A 17,115-nucleotide genomic window follows, 5' to 3' on the forward strand; every position below is an offset into this window, starting at 1 on the left:
TGTGCCACGTCCGAGGCTGGGGAGGAGCGGCTCATTGTCGGGCAGGCTCCCTTAGGATGGCCAACAACGTTCACATGGGTGGGCTGCTCAGCCGCCACGACGATGAAGCCACCAGGACCTCCACCTCCGAGGGGCTGGAGGAGGGCGAGGTGGAAGGGGAGACTCTCCTGATCGTGGAGTCCGAGGACCAGGCTTCCGTGGATTTATCACACGACCAGAGTGGGGACTCCCTGAACAGCGACGAGGGGGAAACGTCCTGGATGGAGGAGATGTCCTATTACTGTGAGAAGTGCCAGAAGTGGATCCCAGCAAGTAAGGCTGTGTGGTGCTGGCCGTGCTGGGTGTTTGTGCTGTCCTGTGTTCTTGTTTCACACCTTGTTGGGCTGCTCCCCGTCCTGCCTCGGTGGGTGATGCCTGCGGGCAGGACTGTGTTAGACACTGCAGTCCCAGAGCTGGTGCTCTCCCGAGGAAGTCAAACTGTCTTCTTCAATTATTAGAGAACATCAAAGTTCAGAAATGTGCCCACCCTCACAGTTCTTGCAGCTGTTTGGGGGCTTGGGCCAAGCGACCTGACCTCTCTGCTCACTCAGATAGTGACCCTTGCTGTAAAGCTCTGGGGAGGAAAAGGACTTTGTGTGTTACTTTTTTCCCCTCTCTCTTGATTTGTCACATCTGTGGAGCATATGGCTAACCCTCAACTTTAATGTTTTCCCAATAATGTGAATTTAAATTCGCTTACAAACATGCCCAGCCTTCAGCAGGCAGCCCTGGGGGGTGTTAGGAGCAAGCTGCAGAATTTGTTGCCTCTCCTCTGGCACAGATATATGCTGTTAGGAGTGTAACAGACAGCTCTACATTCTAAATTCTGGATTATCTGGTCTGTTATTACACTTAAGAGCCAGATAGTGATAAACACCTTGGCTTTGGTGTTTTTTGGTTTTTATGTTTTTTTTTTTTTTTTATTTGATTCGGAGGTTTGTGGGGTTTGTTTATTTGTGGTTAGAAATAAGGAACTTTTCAGGTGGCACCTGCCGTGCAGATATGTCAGAGCTGCCCTTTTTGCCTTCTTAGGATTTGCCGAAATTTAGAGTGTAAAAGTCTCTTCTCAAGGCATGTCAGTGAATGTTTAGGTGTTAATGTAATGAAACCAGCACCAGACTATTTAATTACTATGTACTAAAGGGAAATATTAATTTGAAATGTACTAATAGAAAAAAATGAAGCAGAGTTAAAGGTAGCATGAGCTATCTCACGTGGAGCACTTGATTTAACTCTCTCACTTGATTTAGCACTCAACTTGTTTTATTTTACAAACATGCTCCTCTCTGCAGTTGCTGTGGAACAAATCCAAGGAGCAGAAAAGGCCAGTTGCAAAGCAACGGGTAGCCACGTACGAACGTGCAGAGTAAACGAGCTGCCAAAGGGAGATACTGTGCTGTTTCCTAATAATTCAGTTCTAGAGAGTCCACATGTCTCATGTGAAAATGGCCAATGCGCTCAGGCAAATAATCACTTTATTACATTGAATTGCCACCTAGAAATTCTCTTCATTTACCAAGTGTGAGGGGGTTTTCCCCCCACCAGATGCAGTTGCAACTTGAATTCTGTAATTCAGTATGGAAGCAGGATATCCATATGTTAAAAATTATAAAATTATACATTAAAAAAGATGACATCCTTGTCGAGAAACATCTTTTGGGTGGGACTTTCCAGAAACACTCTAGTCTTAACAGTGTTTCTCTGTCCTCCGGTGTCATTTTTCAATTGTTCATGTTTGTGTAAATTAACTCCTGGTGAGTGTAGAAGCCCTGATTTCTTTTTCCTCTGCTGTAGGAACATGGAATTAAAACCTGTAACTTTGGTTGCATGGGGGTTTACAGGTGGTTCTGTAATTTTTGTTCAGACAAACCTGATCTTGGAAGAAATCCAATTTTCTTTTGCAGCACTTCTTCCTATAAAAGGGCCAAAAGATTGATTTTGACCTTTTCATTTTAGGTCAACTGAGAGAACAGCTCAGCTACCTCAAAGGAGATAACTTTTTCAGATTTACTTGCTCTGATTGCTCAGAAGATGGGAAGGAGCAGTTTGAACGCCTGAGATTAACATGGCAACAAGTAAGTGAAATGTTTGTGCCAGCACAACTGCCGTGGGACTTTCTGAAATTGTTGGTTGTTGTGTACATGCTACCTGGAAAAGGAGGATCAGGTATTGGTAACAAAGGACCATTTGCATGAACTTCAGAAATTAATTAGCTTGAGGATTGCCTGCACATGAGAACTTCAGCATTTGGCAGGGAAATTGAAAGAGAATAATACAAACCACATTCCTTTTCTTTTTTTTTTTCCCTTCCCCTTATGTTGCTCATGAATTCATGGCTTCAAGCAGGTTTGGAAAAGCAAAATAAATGCAATTTGGCTTCTAGGCATGAACAGTTTTTTGTGTCTGAGAAAATGTAAAACTGGTGAGGTGGCAACATAGAAACAGAAAGCTTGCCAGCTCCCTGGGTATAAAGCTCCAACCTGGCTGCCTGTGCACTAGCTGGAATTCACTGTTCCAGTCATTTGCACACCTGAGCAATCAAAATAACATCTGTTTGCATTCTTTGAGCCTGTAATGGTGTGTTGTCCCATAAAATATCACAAGATCAGCTAGGATGGAAAAGACCTTTGAGATCATCAAATCCACCCCATGACCTAACACCACCTTGTCAACCAGACCATGGCACTGAGTGCAGCATTCAGGGTTTCCTTAAACACCTCCAGGGATGGTGACTCCACCAGCTCCCTGGGCAGCCCATCCCAATGCCCAGTCACTCTTTTTGTGAGCAGTTGCTTCCTAATGTCCAGCCTGAACAGATGATCTGGGGACGTGTCCCATCTGAATCCATGCTGTAGGTGCCAAGTGATGGCACTCAGGATGATCTCTTCCATAACCTTGCCAGGCACTGAGGTCAGGCTGACAGGTCTGGAGCTCCCTGGATCCTCCTTCCAGCCCTTCTTAGGGATGGCTGTCACCCTGGCCAACCTCCAGCCATCAGGTACCCTCTTGGTGAGCCAGGACTGGTGGTAAATGATGGAGAGCAGCTTGGTGAGCTCTTCTGCCAGCTCCTTCAGCATCTAGGATGGATCCCATCTGCTCCCATAGTCTTGTGAGCATCTGAGAGGCTCAGAAGGTCACCAGCTGCTTCCTCCTGAATGACAGGATTGTTATTCTGCTCCCTGTCCCCATCTTCCAGCTCAGGAGGCCACCTGTCCTGAGGACAAGCTGTCAGACTGTTGAAAATATCAGCCTTATTGGCTTTTCCTTGATTCTTACCCATAGGCACTCAGCCTTATTGTCATGTAAGATAATTTGAGACACTGATTGTAACTCCTGCACTGCTTTCTTGTGGTGGCCAGTGCAGGGAAAAAGGTTAGTTTAGGCAGGGCTCTGTGCTGGCAGACTGGCAGAGTTTCACCAAATTCCAGACTGGGAAAGCAAAGGCTGCTGGCATTGCTCAGGTCTCTTCAGAGTGCCATGGGGAAGGGGCAGACAAAATGAAAATGGGTGAGGAGGAAAGCTGTGACCACCTCCCTGGACTTCCAGCAGCCAGAGCTGCTGCTGCTTCTGGGTAAGTGGAATTGAGAGAAATGGTCCAACTAACTTACCTGAAGCAGGAAGAATGGGCACAGTGATTTCTGGATTTTTTTTTTTCAGAGTATGTGGCCTCAACAAATCCATATCTTTAGCCAGTTGAAAAGAGAATTATTTTTGACATCCTGAGACATTGTCCCACGTGACTTTAAAACGCACAAAATCCCAGTTATCAAACTGAGAGGTAGAGATAGGGCGAAGGGGACGTTAAAACTGTCCACGTTTCCTCATTTTGGCATCTTTGACAATGCATCCCAGAAAGCCAAGGTCCACTGTGAGGAGACCCATCTCCCTGAGGAAAGCAGATTTCAGACTCCTCTGAGGGTGAAATGCAAGTTGTTATTGGAAGTAGTACCAAACCAAGGCTGTGTGATTGTTGAAAGGTGATCCCAGCCTGGCTGACTTTAGTTCTGTTCTAATAAGTTAATTGAAATTATTTAAGTAAACGTAATTAACAGTTGGTCACCTAGGATTTACTTGAAGGAGATGAGATATTTTTCAAAGCTGCCCTTTAGTTTGGGTATGTAAAAGGTCAGAGTGAGTGTGGTTGTGAAGTGTGTGAAAGACCATTGTCACAGTGTTTCTGATGTATTGGATAGCAGGATTACTTGTGACTTTCTTTTTATTTATTTGAAAGACTGTTTCCCTACCTCCACATTACATTCAGACCCCAGCTGTACTGTAATTCATTTATACAAGAGCTGCACAATTCTTGTGTCTCAGCACAAACCTGCATAACTAGGCAGCTTGTTATTCCCCTGGGATGGAGAAATCTCTGGAAGAATGTGCATCTAACAATAGAAAGACAAGAACAGGCAGCACAAAACCAGGAAGAAGATGGATTGCAGAAGTTGCCTATGAGATGTTGCAAAAATAAGATATTTATGAGGGAGCAAAGATCTGTGTGTGTGTGGCATCTGTGGGGGTCTGTTCAGCAGAAAAAGCAGAAGGGATTCACTTGTGTCCAACACTTTCTGTTCCAGGTTGTCATGTTGGCAATGTACAACTTGTCTCTGGAAGGAACAGGCCGGCAGGGGTACTTCAGATGGAAAGAAGACATTTGTGCTTTTATTGAGAAACACTGGACTTTCTTATTAGGGAACAGGTAAAGACATGATGTTTTCCTGAGGGTCTGGTTGGTGAGCCAAAGGAATTAAAGCCTGTTATACAGATGGACAAGAATCCTGGTTAATTTGGTGACATCTCTGTTGAGCCTTACAAGTGATAAAAAGGGAGGATTTAATATCGAAAATGTGAATGCAGTCATGGGGGTACACTTGAGAAAGAAATGCCAATTCTTACTGGGGAAAAACAACCCCAGGAATGTCACACAAAAGGAATACAAATGCATGTATTTTGGATTATTTCTTATCTTCCTTTAGGCAGCATGTGAACCTGCAAAGAATTGAGTTTTTCTAAACAAGTCACAATGGGTGGGCTGATCCTGGTATTGCCAAACTTTAGGGACAGAAATGTGATCCAGCAAATTTCCTTGGCTATAAAACTTGCAAAGGACCAAGTTCTTCAAGAAGAACTGAGCCTCACCTTTTAGATTGTTTCAGATCTTAATGAAATGGCTCTTACATAGTAGGTGTTAAACAACTGAAACGTTTTTCACACTGTCAGAGTAGGAGCCCCTCTGGTAGAGGGCAGCCTTCATTTTCCAGGTGAACAGCACATTTCTTCTGAGCATGTTGAAGCTGTCAAACCCAAGCCTCACTGTTAATGTGTGTGCTGTGAAGGCAGGGAAGGAACTGACCAATCCTTGGAAGTTGTAGATTTGATTGACTTCACAGCTTCTTTTCTTCCCCAGGGATTTCCTCTGTCGTAAGATCTGGCCTTTTTTCCTAACCAGATTTGGTCTTGGCTTTGCTTTCAGTGCTTGTCTGTGCCTGCTTGCTCTGTTCTCAGAAATGATGTTAGCATTTGTCCTCTCTGGAAGCCACAGAGACCCTGACAGGAGGGCAGCTGGTGGCCCATTGTCCCTCATTCAGGGAACCAATGCCTTCCAGGGTTTGCTGCTGCCTTTTGAGACTTGCCCTGGGAACTGGGCACTCCTTGCTCTGATTAAAATTCAGAGAGTGATTCCTGGCCTCAGACACAGCCTTCCCGCTTGCCTGGACAAGCCACTGAAGGAACAGAGACAGCTGAATCGTGTGTGCAGCAGTACAAACTGTGCAAAGATCTTCCCTGGCATATTGAAGTGCAGTTTATCCAGATTTACTGCAACACTCCAGACTTTGAACTGCAGCAGCTGGGTTTGATCCCCCACCTTTGGTGTTCAGTCCCTCAAGGTGTGTAAGGGCAGCACCTGGGCAGCAATGAACACCAACTCAGCCAAGCCTTGGCAAGCACAGAAGTTTCTGCATATGGGGCTGTGCAAAGGCAAGAAGAAATCCTGAGATTCTGGACAACTCTGCTCCATGAGCCTGACTCTGCAAAGTCCAAGGAGACTCAGTTATTGGCTACAAGGGCAATTCTTCAGTATTTCTTCTCACCTCTTCTCTAAGTGACATCTTAGTTAGCCCTGTCCCCACTTCCTAAAGGAACTAAAAATGCTCAGGCACCCAATAAGAGTGCACTGCCCAGCAGAGGGAAAGGCTTAAATGCAGCTCCCTGCCTCCAAGGGGCCAAAAAAGGGCTTCAGGAGTAGTTCAGTGATTGTATGTCAGTGCCTCTGGCAGAAACACTCTGTCCAGGATGGAAGCACACTGGTGAGTGGGGACCTAAGCCTTGTTTTCTTCTCTCCCACCACAGGAAAAAGACCTCAACATGGTGGAGCACAGTTGCTGGCTGTCTCTCTGTGGGGAGCCCCTTGTTTTTCCGCTCGGGGGCACAGGAATTTGGAGAACCAGGATGGTGGAAGCTGGTTCATAACAAGCCCCCAACACTGAAGCCTGAAGGAGAGAAGCTGTCAGCATCTGCACTGAAGGCAAAAGGTAACTCTGTCCCCAGTAGTGTGTAAATTCCTTGCTGGGCCAGAGCTGGGAAATGTGAGAAAAGTTCAGTTTAAACCAGTTTGTGTGCATGGACAGCTCCTTAGTTTTGTTCTGCTGTAATGGTTGACTGAAGAGAACTATGGGGCATATACTGTAGAGTGAGGGGCCTGTTATATTTTATTACTTTTTTCCATTGTGCTGACTTACAGGGTTTTGAGGCTTGTGCAGAGTGGTTTTCTTTGGGTTATTTTAGCTGAAATCCACAATTTCCCCACTTCTCTTCACCCTGGGGAATGTCTTTTATCTTTTGTCACTAGATGCAAATTCTCCTCTGCGCGGAGGAACAAAATTTGGGCTTTAACGAGGCTTTAGTCATACACTGGCTTAATGCTACGTGTCCCAGAGTGAATTTCTTGGTCACTTTGAAAACCCCATCTTTTAAGCTCAGTAGTCAGTGTGATTTTGACTGCACAGTGTGAATCCAGTGACTGCAAGAGCTCAGAATAAGCAAACTCCTTCTGCAGCAGCTTCCAAGCCCCCGCTGGATCCCATCATTACCGTGGAAGGCCTTCGGAAGCGCGTGAGCCGCAATCCAGTGGAGTCGGCCATGGAGCTGAAGGAGAAGAGGTCCCGCACTCAGGAAGCCAAGGACATTCGGAGAGCCCAGAAGGAGGCAGCCGGCTTCCTGGACCGCAGCACCTCCTCCACGCCCGTCAAGTTCAGCAGCCGCTGCCGCCGGCCCGACATCGTGCTGGAGAAGGGAGAGGTCATCGACTTCTCCTCGCTGAGCTCGTCCGACCGCACGCCTCTGACCAGCCCCTCGCCCTCCCCGTCCCTGGACTTCTCGGCTCCCGGCACGCCCGCCTCGCACTCGGCCACCCCCAGCCTGCTCTCGGAGGCGGATCTCATCCCTGACGTCATGCCGCCACAGGCGCTCTTCCATGGTAAGAGCCACCATGGGCTTCCTTCAGTGATGAGCTGTGTGTGCTTTTCTAGGAATATATTGTAAAAAGGAAGCTCCCAGTGCGGTGCAGGATCCTTTCAGGATGAGATGGAAAGTAACTGGCAATACTCTGTCTTAGCTGAGAGTGAGAATTAACTGGTTTTCTGTTGCAGCCTGGATAGCTGCTACCATAGTCCACTTGTGGTGTTACATTTTAGTTAAATGGTTTGCTCTGTCTCACCCCTCGAAAATGTACGGTTTATTCCAAGGCTGTGATCCTCCCCTGCAGTATCATGTATCTGTAATCCCCTTGGCCCAAGCCTTATTCTGTGCCCACTTTGAATCTCCCTGTTAAACTGTGTGAAGGAGATGAGAAGCCTCTTAGCCCTTTGCTCTCTCTTGGCCCCTTTTCCTCCTAGGCTCTCCCTCCCCCTTTCCCCCTTTTCCCTCAGAAACCATGCTGCTCCCAGGGGTGGGACCCCCAATAAACCCTCATCTAATTAGCACCCTCAGAAGCTGTGTGCAGTCTCCTTGCCTGCCTGCTGCTACCAGCAAACATACAGCTTAGGGAGCACCCCCCCCACGAACTACATCAGTTTTCCATAGTTTTATCACCAGTTTCTAAGGCCAGAAGAAACCCCCATTGTTGTTTTCTGAGAGATCCTGAAAAAACAGTGGGTAGACTTCACACAGCAACTGCTGGACCTCTCAGCATAAGCATTTCACTGCAACACAGATAATACTGTTATCTGTAGCAAGTCTAGTTTTGTCTCAATTGTTTTTCATGGGAGAAATTTTATTCCCATGGTAATATCCCAGTATTTTATAAGTTTGATTGAGCTGATTAATGGATGCTAAATTTCAGTGAGATTGCAGAGCAGTGATACAGGCTGAATTCGCTCAGTTCCTTAAGGAGCCAAGTCTTCTGGGTGACAGGAAGAATAGTGAGGGTGTGCTAGCTGAAGATACAGCTCACCAGCTTGACTTTTTCATTTCCCAGCTTTGGGGAGTTTCAGCAGCTTAACGTTCCTCAAAGAACATGTGCTTGCAGCTCAGGAGGGGCACTGTTTCCAGGTGCCAAACTACAAGACACTTTAGGAGCAGGATTGATTCTGTGTCCTGAAATTGGACTCTTTTCAGCATCTCCCATCCAAAATGAGGAGATCTAGTAGTACACAGAAAATGAAATGTGTTTGGTAAACCCACATTATTGTTCCTTATCAGGAAAATGCTGTGATAACCATTTTGAAATGAGACTTTGATGTTTAAATTATTTTTTCTTTCCCTCGAATTATTTTGCTCTGTTCCACAGATGATGAGGAGATGGAAGGAGATGGAGTCATAGACCCTGGAATAGAGTATGTGCCCCCTCCCAGTGGGACAGCTGGTGCTGGCACCATGATAGCAAGCAGGAAAAAAGTGAAGACAGCTGAGCAGATCAAGCAAGAGGTGGAGAGTGAAGAAGAAAAAACAGAACGGATGGAAGGTGACAGTGAAGATCCTGAAGAGTCAAACACACCCTTGCAGGTGAGAGGACGAGACAAGGGGAAGTCACAGCTGGAGAAGGATGCCAAACCCAGAGTTCCCAAGCACACCTCAGTTAGCATCTATGAGGAGAAGCTGCTGCTGAAGAGACTGGAAGCCTGTCCCAATGCTTTGAGCATGACCCCAGAGGCCCGGAGGCTGAGGCGCAAGCTGCTGGTCAGGCAGGCCAAGAGGGAGAGAGGGCTCCCACTCTTTGACCTGGACCAGGTTGTGAATGCTGCACTGCTCCTGGTTGATGGGATTTATGGAGCCAAAGAAGGTGGTGTCTCCAGGTCCCCAGTAGGGCAAGCAACATACAGAACTACTAGCCAGGACTTCAGGATCTTGGACAGATACCAGGTGGGTGTTCCCAAATCTAAGTTAGCTTTTGGCACTGGTTATTGTAAAGCTTTTGCTGCAGCCAGCAGTGTCACGTTGAGGTTATCTGACCCCTAGAGTGAAAAGGATCATGTGAACAAGACTCATTTTGGCTTGGGGCTGTGTCCCCACTAATGCTCTCCTAAGTCCCTTTCTTCTTGGGACATGCTGGTTCAGCACTGCTATCTGTCAGTGTCAGCACCACAAATGTCACCGTGTTTGTACTCCAGCCCTGCCCAAATGCTGGTGCTGGAGGCCTGGAAGTACCCAGACAGGTGGGTGCTCTTCCATGTGTGTAGGAGGGGGATGACCTGCAGCGCTTTTAGTTTGGGTTCCAAATCTGGGAGTGCTCAGTAGAGTCCAGAGGTGGCACCACCGTGCTCCATCCACCCTGTCACACTGAGAGGCCCTTACTGTCCCTCCATGTGTTCAGTCTCTGCCTGACCTGCCTGCAATTGTTGTGCATTTGTTGTGCATGCAGACGATGCTGCCCGCCACGAAGGGATACCGCCAGCAGACAAGCAAGTTCCTGTACCGCCTGGTAGGCTCGGAGGACCTGCTGGCAGACCACAGTATTGTCAGCCCTTACACCTCCCGTGTCCTTAAGCCTTACATCAGGTACAGAGGGTCTGAGCTTGCTCTTGGCTTGTGCACCGCCAGCCCACGGAGAGGACACCTTTCTTGGGCAGTGCTCCTCACTCCTCCTCAAAGTACAACCCAGTGCACCATGGTAACCCTGGAGGGATAGTGTTGGATTTAGCTGAGTAGTGAAACGGATTGCATTGGGAAGGGGAATCTCCAAGAGGGGGCAAGGGCAGAGAGGGTGTTGCTGTAGCCATTTAAAGCAAGTTGCACCTGCTCTTGGGTCAGAGCTGTGATTTCCTTGCTCATGCTGTAAGGAAAGACTGGCTGGACATGCTGTGGGTCTGGAAAGCGTCCTGGCCTCTAGCACAAGGGTGTTTTGGCTGAGCCTGGGGCTGCTTCCCCATGTGAATGGAAGACTGTTCTTTATTTTCCTAAAGTTGAGCATGTCAGAAGATATTTCATGGGCAGTACCCATTTAGCTGCAGTGGCAGTTCTTGTTGCTCACTTGCTTTTTCTGTTTCCTTTTCACTTTCCTGGCAGACGTGATTATGAGACAAAGCCTCCAAAACTCAGGCTGCTGGCAGAAATCCGGGCAAATCCACACAGGAATGATCTCAACTGGAAGGCTGAGCCAGAAGCACCCATTGATTACTGCTATGTTCGCCCTAATCACATCCCCACTATAAACTCCATGTGTCACGAATTCTTCTGGCCTGGTAAGATTCCTCCAGTGCTTGGGTTTCCAAGAAAGAAGTGGTATTGTTCAGAAAAAAAAAATGTTCTTGAGCCAAATTTTATTTCAGTTGGTGTCTGGCTGGTTCTTAGAAACCCATTATCTGATGTTACAGGAATGTATTTGAGGTGGAGGCGTGGATTTGGTGTCTTTGTCTCTTGAGATCGCATAGAACTGGGCAATTAGGCCCTAATTAGCACAGCACTTAGAAAAATAGGTGCTAATAGGAGTAGTAGGTAGGTTAGTAGTTACCTAAACTTAAGCATCCAGTGAAATATTTTGCAAGAATCAGGGGTTGAAATCAACAGTTTTATACCAGAGATTACTGTTCATTACCTTTGTGAGAAGGTTTCTTCCTAGCAGCCATAAGCTGCATATGTCAGAGTGAAAGTTGGGAAGTCGTATGAGGAGTGGCTGAGGTCACTCGGTCTGTTCAGCCTGGGGAGGAGGAGGAGGCTGAGGGGAGACCTCATCGTGGGCTGCAGCTCCCTCAGCAGGGAGAGCAGAGGGGCAGGCACCACTCTCTCCTCTGTGATGACAGGACCCAATAGAATGGCTCTGAAGCTGTGTTAGGGGAGGTTTAGGTTGGGAATGAGGAAAAGGCTCTTCTCCCAGAGGATGGTTGGGCACTGGAACAGGCTTCCCAGGGCAGTGGTTGCAGCTCCAAGCCTGCTCCAGAGGAGTCTGGACAACACTCTCGGGCACATGGTGTGATTCTTGCAGCTGTCCTGTGCAGGGCCAGGAGCTGAGCTCTGATCCTTGAGGGTCCCTTCCAACTCAGCTTATTCTGTGATTCAGTGAATTGCTTTTACAGCTGTAGGCTCTGCTGTGATGTCCTTTATTTCTTCAAGCCTCCGTGGGAAGGTTGGGTTTGTGTTTTTCTGTGTCCTTTCTGGAACTGCAGGTTCTTTGGGGACAATGGCCACCCTTTCTGGGGGTGGTCACGAGGCTGCACTCTTTAGTTGTTCTGAAATAATAACAGGGATGTTCATCTGCTGCATGCATCAGCTTCTGATCAGCAAACAACGCAGCAGACTAATTTAGAAAAGGCCAGTGCAAACAGTACACACCTTTATTCCAGGTAATTGCTGGCTTTGTGTTTTGATTTGCTGGTGGTGATTCAACAGGGCTGTAGTTCAGCAGTGCCCATGTGCCCCAGTCAGGATGGGAGCTCTTTTTGCTTCTCATTATGCAAATTGCACAGTGTGGGGGGAAACAACCTGGCACACCTTTCCTTTCACGAGCTGTTTGAGAGCTTGTGAGACACACTTGCAATCCCAGCAGAGGCTGAACCGCTTTGTCATAGTCTCTCCTCTCCTGATAATGCATTTGAAGTTCTGGCCAAGTTGGGTTGCACCTTCATTAAGTTCTTCAGGACTCACCCTGTTTTATTTAACATAAGGAGCATGGGTGTGTTCCACCCAACTGTGAACTGTTCATCATTAAATCAGAAAGCTGACACTCCTGTCAAGTCTCCAAACAGGAATCCAAATCTTTTCCATGGTGAAAAAATTCTGATGCTGGGATATGATTGTTGCACCTTGGTTCCGTTTAGCAGGAGAGGGAAGTGATGCAGAACATAAAGCCTGGATGCAAAGGGTTTAGCTGGTACAGCTTGGGGGTGGGAGGCAGGGATATGCAACTGGGTAAGCATCATTAAGCCAGCACTTAGTTCTTTTATGCCTCCAAATCCTTCCTTTCAGAGCTGTTCTTGCCTCTCCCAAGGCAGAACTAGGTTTCCAGGTAGAGAGATTGCCAGGTGTTGTTTGTCTCAGTGCCTTGGTGCCCTAACGGGAAACCTCTCCCTGGCAGGGAGTGTCTCCAGTGGTGAACCATCCTGAGCTAAGCATCTCCCTACAGGAGAAACTGCACCCCTGCAGAGGCACCTGGGGCAGTGAGTGTTCTGTCCAGACACGCTGCAAGGCACTCCACAGGCAGGGCAGCCTTGCCTTAATTAACACAGCTCCCTATTGCCAATCGATCCCTCCCAGGTCTCGCTCCACCCAGCCTACTCTGGAGCAAGAAAATAATTCACCCACTTCTCTGTGCCTGGTGCCTTCTCAAGTCTTGTCTCTCACCAAGAGGGATTGCTGGAAAACACACTCTGCTGTTTTGTTACCCTGTGTTCCAAATACATTGCAATTGCCAACTTGAGGCTGAAGCAAACGTTTCTGGCACATGTCCTCTGTGTCTTGCTTCTCATTTTGGGTCTGTCCACACAAATTATCGAGCAGTCAGTCTTCAGTGCCTCGAGCTGCACTGCTTGGTGCTGAAGGCTGTGTGGATACTCTAGGACTGCAGCAGCAGGGTGATAAGGCAAGGTAACAAACTCACAGTCTCTTTCTGTGTCCAGCCTCTGACTCACAGAAGCACCACTGCCTGAGAGGCTACTTCATCCCCAGATAAGAGAATTTGCATGCTAAAAGCAAGTGTTTTGATAGCGTTGGAAGCTGTGGTCAGGCTCACAGTGCAGCCCCACAACCAGCTGAGTGTGCACAAGAGACAGCAGTAAGAGCTGCAGGGTGGAGGAAAAAGACAGAAACCATAGCAGGCAATGCTAGCAAAGCTGAAGCTCAGTTTCATGCGTGCTGCTTCTGAAGAGAGTTAAGTTTCAGTTTCATCCTTGAGTCATTTGAAAGGAAATCAGCTTTGTTAGTATTTCCATGCAAGCTTCCCTGCTAAGCAGATACTGTTTTGTCTGTTTTGTTGTATCATTTTTTCCCCTTGCATGCTTACCAGAGCAGGCAGCTGGTTTTCCTGAGGCAGGGTTCATCCCCTGCACTCGGGGTGTCCTGACCCCTGGGATTTCCCAAAATGTGGGAAATTTGGCTGCATAATTTATAGTAACAGAGGACTGCTCTAGCAGGGACCTTGGACTACTCTGTGTTGCTGTGGTCTCTTGCTATCACAAATTTGAAATAAAGGAAAAAAGAAGAGATTGTGTTTCTAAAAAGCCTTAAACTCCTGGATTTGAACCACACTTTTCTTTTGGTTTGCAGTGCTTCCAACTGCTGTTTCTCTCTTTCTCCCTAGGAATTGATTTGTCAGAGTGCCTGCAGTATCCAGACTTCAGTGTTGTTGTCCTCTACAAGAAAGTTATCATTGCCTTTGGCTTTATGGTGCCAGATGTGAAGTACAATGAAGCTTACATCTCTTTTCTCTTGGTGCACCCTGAGTGGAGAAGAGCTGGGATTGCAACCTTTATGATTTACCATCTTATCCAGGTAATGAAATGAAATCATCCCGTGAATCTGCCAAAGAACCAGCTCTCATTTCTTCCTTGTGTGCACACCTGCAGATATTGGAGAGTAAGAGCCCTTTTTGTGAGTGTTTATGGGAGGGAATAGCTCCTGCTTTGGAAGTCAAAATGCGTTTAGGACAACAGCCATCCTGGTCATGTCCTCAGCATTAGAGGGATGCTGCACACTTCAGCTGTCTTAGGGTTAGCTCTGTGTTCTTCAGTGCTCAGTGCTTTGTGTACAAGGGATACTGTGAATGGGGGTTTAGGGAGGAAATGAGGTGAGAGTGGGCAGGGTCAATTAGAGTTATTGCAGCTTTCTTGACTCCACCTGGAGGTTTATTCCATGCATTAAATCACTTACTGATCTCAATCACTCACTTTCACTCTTATCCTCTGGTTCAAATACAGCTGAGTTAATGATGGAGTGTTTGCAACCTCATTGTTTAAAATGGGCCTTGTTCCACAGGGATACTTGGGAAATTAATCTCAGCTGACTAAACGGGTGATACTAAAGGAGTTAAACTTCATTAAATCTCTGAATGAATACTGTTATCCAACTGGTCCTAATTCCACTGACTTTCTTGAATTAAATTGCAGGAAAGGCAGCTTAACTGTGAGTAAAGATGAGTAAGATATGTTTTTTACAGAGCCCAACTCCACAGTTTTACCACTCCCTGAACTCTCTTGGCAGAGCTGCTGATGGGAAACATTGTAGTCAAGATGAGCTTCACTAACAAAAACTCACCATTGAAACTGTTTTTTCCTCTTTCTTACTTGGCTAAAGCAAAGTAGGGAGTGCTGGCAGAGCCTTGGGGAAAGTGATCCCTGGTTTGGAAAAGCACTTTGTGCTCCTGGGCTGCCCGAGGGTAACTCTGCTACCTGCACAGCTCTCTGCAGTGCTGACACAGGCCTCTCATCAATATTCTTTAAACTCACCCCTTGCATCTCCCAGGCAGCTCTGTGTCAAGTGTTGAAGGAAATTGCCCTCAGCTCAGTGTGTTGATGTGAGATGTCAACACCCAGTGGGAACCAGGAGCCAAGGTTTGTAGGGATCCAGCAGGTGGACTCTCAGAGACTTCCCTCTCCAGCAGAGTGGGATGCTGGAGTTGGCAAGTCAGCCACAGAAAATGCTCACACCTTTCTGTAGGATGTATCACATCAATTAACCTAATCCTGCTTGCATGAAGTTCCCTGTTGAGAAAAGCCAGGCAGATTTGAGAGATCTGAGTCTGATTAGGCATGCTAGCAATGAGAGATCAGCACTGTATGTTTGGCTCACATGAGGTTTGTTTTGCCATTGCTGCCTTTCTGGCAGTGGCAGAAGGGCTTTAGTCCTGTGGAACAGTGGTGGTTGTGACCTTCTGTTCCTTAGTCTCCAGGTTGTAGGTGCTGCTCTGCAGCCTCCTTGGGCTTGGGGTCTCCTCTCTGTAGCTTGAGACACTTTAATGCTCTGCTTGGATTAAGAGTAGGTTGCTGACTTTGGGATCAGTGTGCTGAATTTGGGGCTGAATTCTTGGGAACAGCATAACTTAACAGGAAAATAGTTTGATGCAAATAGTGGTGGCTGGTTTTGGTGTCAAAATTTATCCTCTCATGCATCTGTCCTAGAGGAATAAACTGCATTTTCTTAATGATCTCATTCAAATTTTCTTTTCCCCAAAACAGCTTCCAATTATTTCTTTTTTTCCTTCCCTCCCTAAATTCCTGAGAGTTTTCCCCTTGAATGTATTATCTTGGAGATTTCCTAGAGGGTATTACTGTTCCTACTTTAGAGTTACCATACACTCAATATACATGGAATGCTATTAAATCACTCGATGAAAGCAGAAAATAAATTATTTCAGCATCTTAATCAGAGTGTTGCTGGTTACAATAATTTAGGATCTTCAAGGTAACTTCAGCCATGCTATTATTTGCTGTCTGAACTGAATTTCTTGCCTTCTCAGGAGGCGAGTGCTGTGCCCTGAAGGATGGGAGAGGAGCTGGGTGGGATAGTCAGGAATTCCAGCGTGACAGCACAGAGGTGCTCAGGCAGTCCCAGAGAGCTCAGCTCTGTTTGCTGACAGGGAGGAGTGCAGAGCCTGATCCTCTGGCATGTTTTGCCTTTTCTTCAGGCCATTGTATTTGAGATCAGGGCTGTACACCAAGATTATTTTTAATTAACAATTACTGTAGTAATTTACAATGGGCAGATGACAAATTACAATCCCAAACCTTTCATTGTCAGAGAATCCACGTTTCCCAGAAACAAAGGCTCGGAGGAGCAGCAGCAGCAGCCCTCCCTTTGCTGTTGCTATGTGTGGTAACTCCTGTGACTTTTCTCACATTTCCTCAGTACCTTGGATCCCTGAGCTGATGAGTCTGCTCACCTCCTCATTCCCCCAGAGGCTGTCTCGTTCTCTTGCAGTGATATCTCCTTTTTGTTCCTCTCCCCCTCCCTTGGCAGACCTGCATGGGCAAGGACGTCACCCTTCACGTCTCTGCAAGCAACCCTGCTATGCTGCTCTACCAGAAGTTTGGATTTAAGACCGAGGAGTACATTTTGGATTTTTATGACAAGTATTACCCCTTGGACAGCAAGGAGTGCAAGCACGCCTTCTTCCTCAGGCTGCGGCGCTGAGCTGCGGGAGGGCTCTGGGGAAAAGCCCAATCCATCCAAAAAACTCCCCCAGCTTTTGGTGGAGGATGTTGGCTGCCACAGGAGAGCTGCAACACGCTGGTGTGTTTATCCCTAGGACTTTGGATGTCAGCAGTGAGATGTTGTGTGTGGAGAAATGCAATCCAAAAGGATTGATTCCTGTGCTCCAAGGGGAGAGGCCTGGAAATGCCAACTAGGGTACACTGAAACCACTGGAAAATTGAATTCCTTACAGGGCATTTTCCTGCCACTGTTACTTTGGAGAGCCTCATTAGCAAACAAAAATACCAAACAAAAAAGTGTTTCTCACTTAAGAGGGGCCCCATGGATTTCAAGTTTTGAAACCTGTCCAAAAAATGTTGCAGGTTGTTTGTCTCTGTTTTTGTTTGTTAGCAAAAAATGAACACCTAACCTTAAACCATTCAGTGTTTCTGTGGTTTGATTGCTTTGTTAGGAACTGTCTTGAGTCTGTGAAGGGACATAAGGTATTGGTGCCTGTAG

General features: G+C 46.9%; 1 protein-coding gene across 3 annotated transcripts; it reads left to right on the forward strand.

Annotated features, from left to right (window-relative positions):
- The first annotated feature begins 55 nt into the window (after positions 1-55).
- On the forward strand, positions 56-17,032 carry KAT14 (lysine acetyltransferase 14). Of its 3 annotated transcripts, none has more exons than XM_071422680.1 (10): positions 56-312; positions 1,996-2,114; positions 4,617-4,738; positions 6,391-6,572; positions 7,097-7,516; positions 8,828-9,399; positions 9,899-10,035; positions 10,543-10,718; positions 13,769-13,959; positions 16,423-17,032. In XM_071422680.1, the coding sequence occupies exons 1-10, from the start codon at positions 57-59 to the stop codon at positions 16,594-16,596; spliced, it is 2,349 nt and encodes a 782-aa protein (XP_071278781.1). In that variant the 5' UTR covers position 56; the 3' UTR covers positions 16,597-17,032. The 3 variants fall into 3 exon arrangements, with proteins under 3 accessions (XP_071278781.1, XP_071278793.1, XP_071278801.1); XM_071422692.1 differs by having other exon boundaries at positions 7,100-7,516; XM_071422700.1 differs by lacking the exons at positions 13,769-13,959; positions 16,423-17,032 and having other exon boundaries at positions 9,899-10,147; positions 10,543-10,678.
- The last annotated feature ends 83 nt before the right edge of the window (positions 17,033-17,115 follow it).

Source organism: Agelaius tricolor, unplaced genomic scaffold (assembly GCF_023055355.1).
Source record: "Agelaius tricolor isolate 1412-34295 unplaced genomic scaffold, bAgeTri1.0.p SCAF_1, whole genome shotgun sequence".
In the NCBI taxonomy this organism is placed as follows: Eukaryota; Metazoa; Chordata; class Aves; order Passeriformes; family Icteridae; genus Agelaius; species Agelaius tricolor.

Excerpts from the sequence above, each read along its gene's own strand:
- KAT14 (XM_071422680.1), top strand. The coding sequence starts at position 57 with ATGGCCAACAACGTTCACATGGGTGGGCTGCTCAGCCGCCACGACGAT. Across the intron at positions 4,739-6,390 it reads ACTTTCTTATTAGGGAACAG|GAAAAAGACCTCAACATGGT; the intron begins GTAAAGACATGA and ends CTCCCACCACAG. Across the intron at positions 9,400-9,898 it reads GGATCTTGGACAGATACCAG|ACGATGCTGCCCGCCACGAA; the intron begins GTGGGTGTTCCC and ends TTGTGCATGCAG.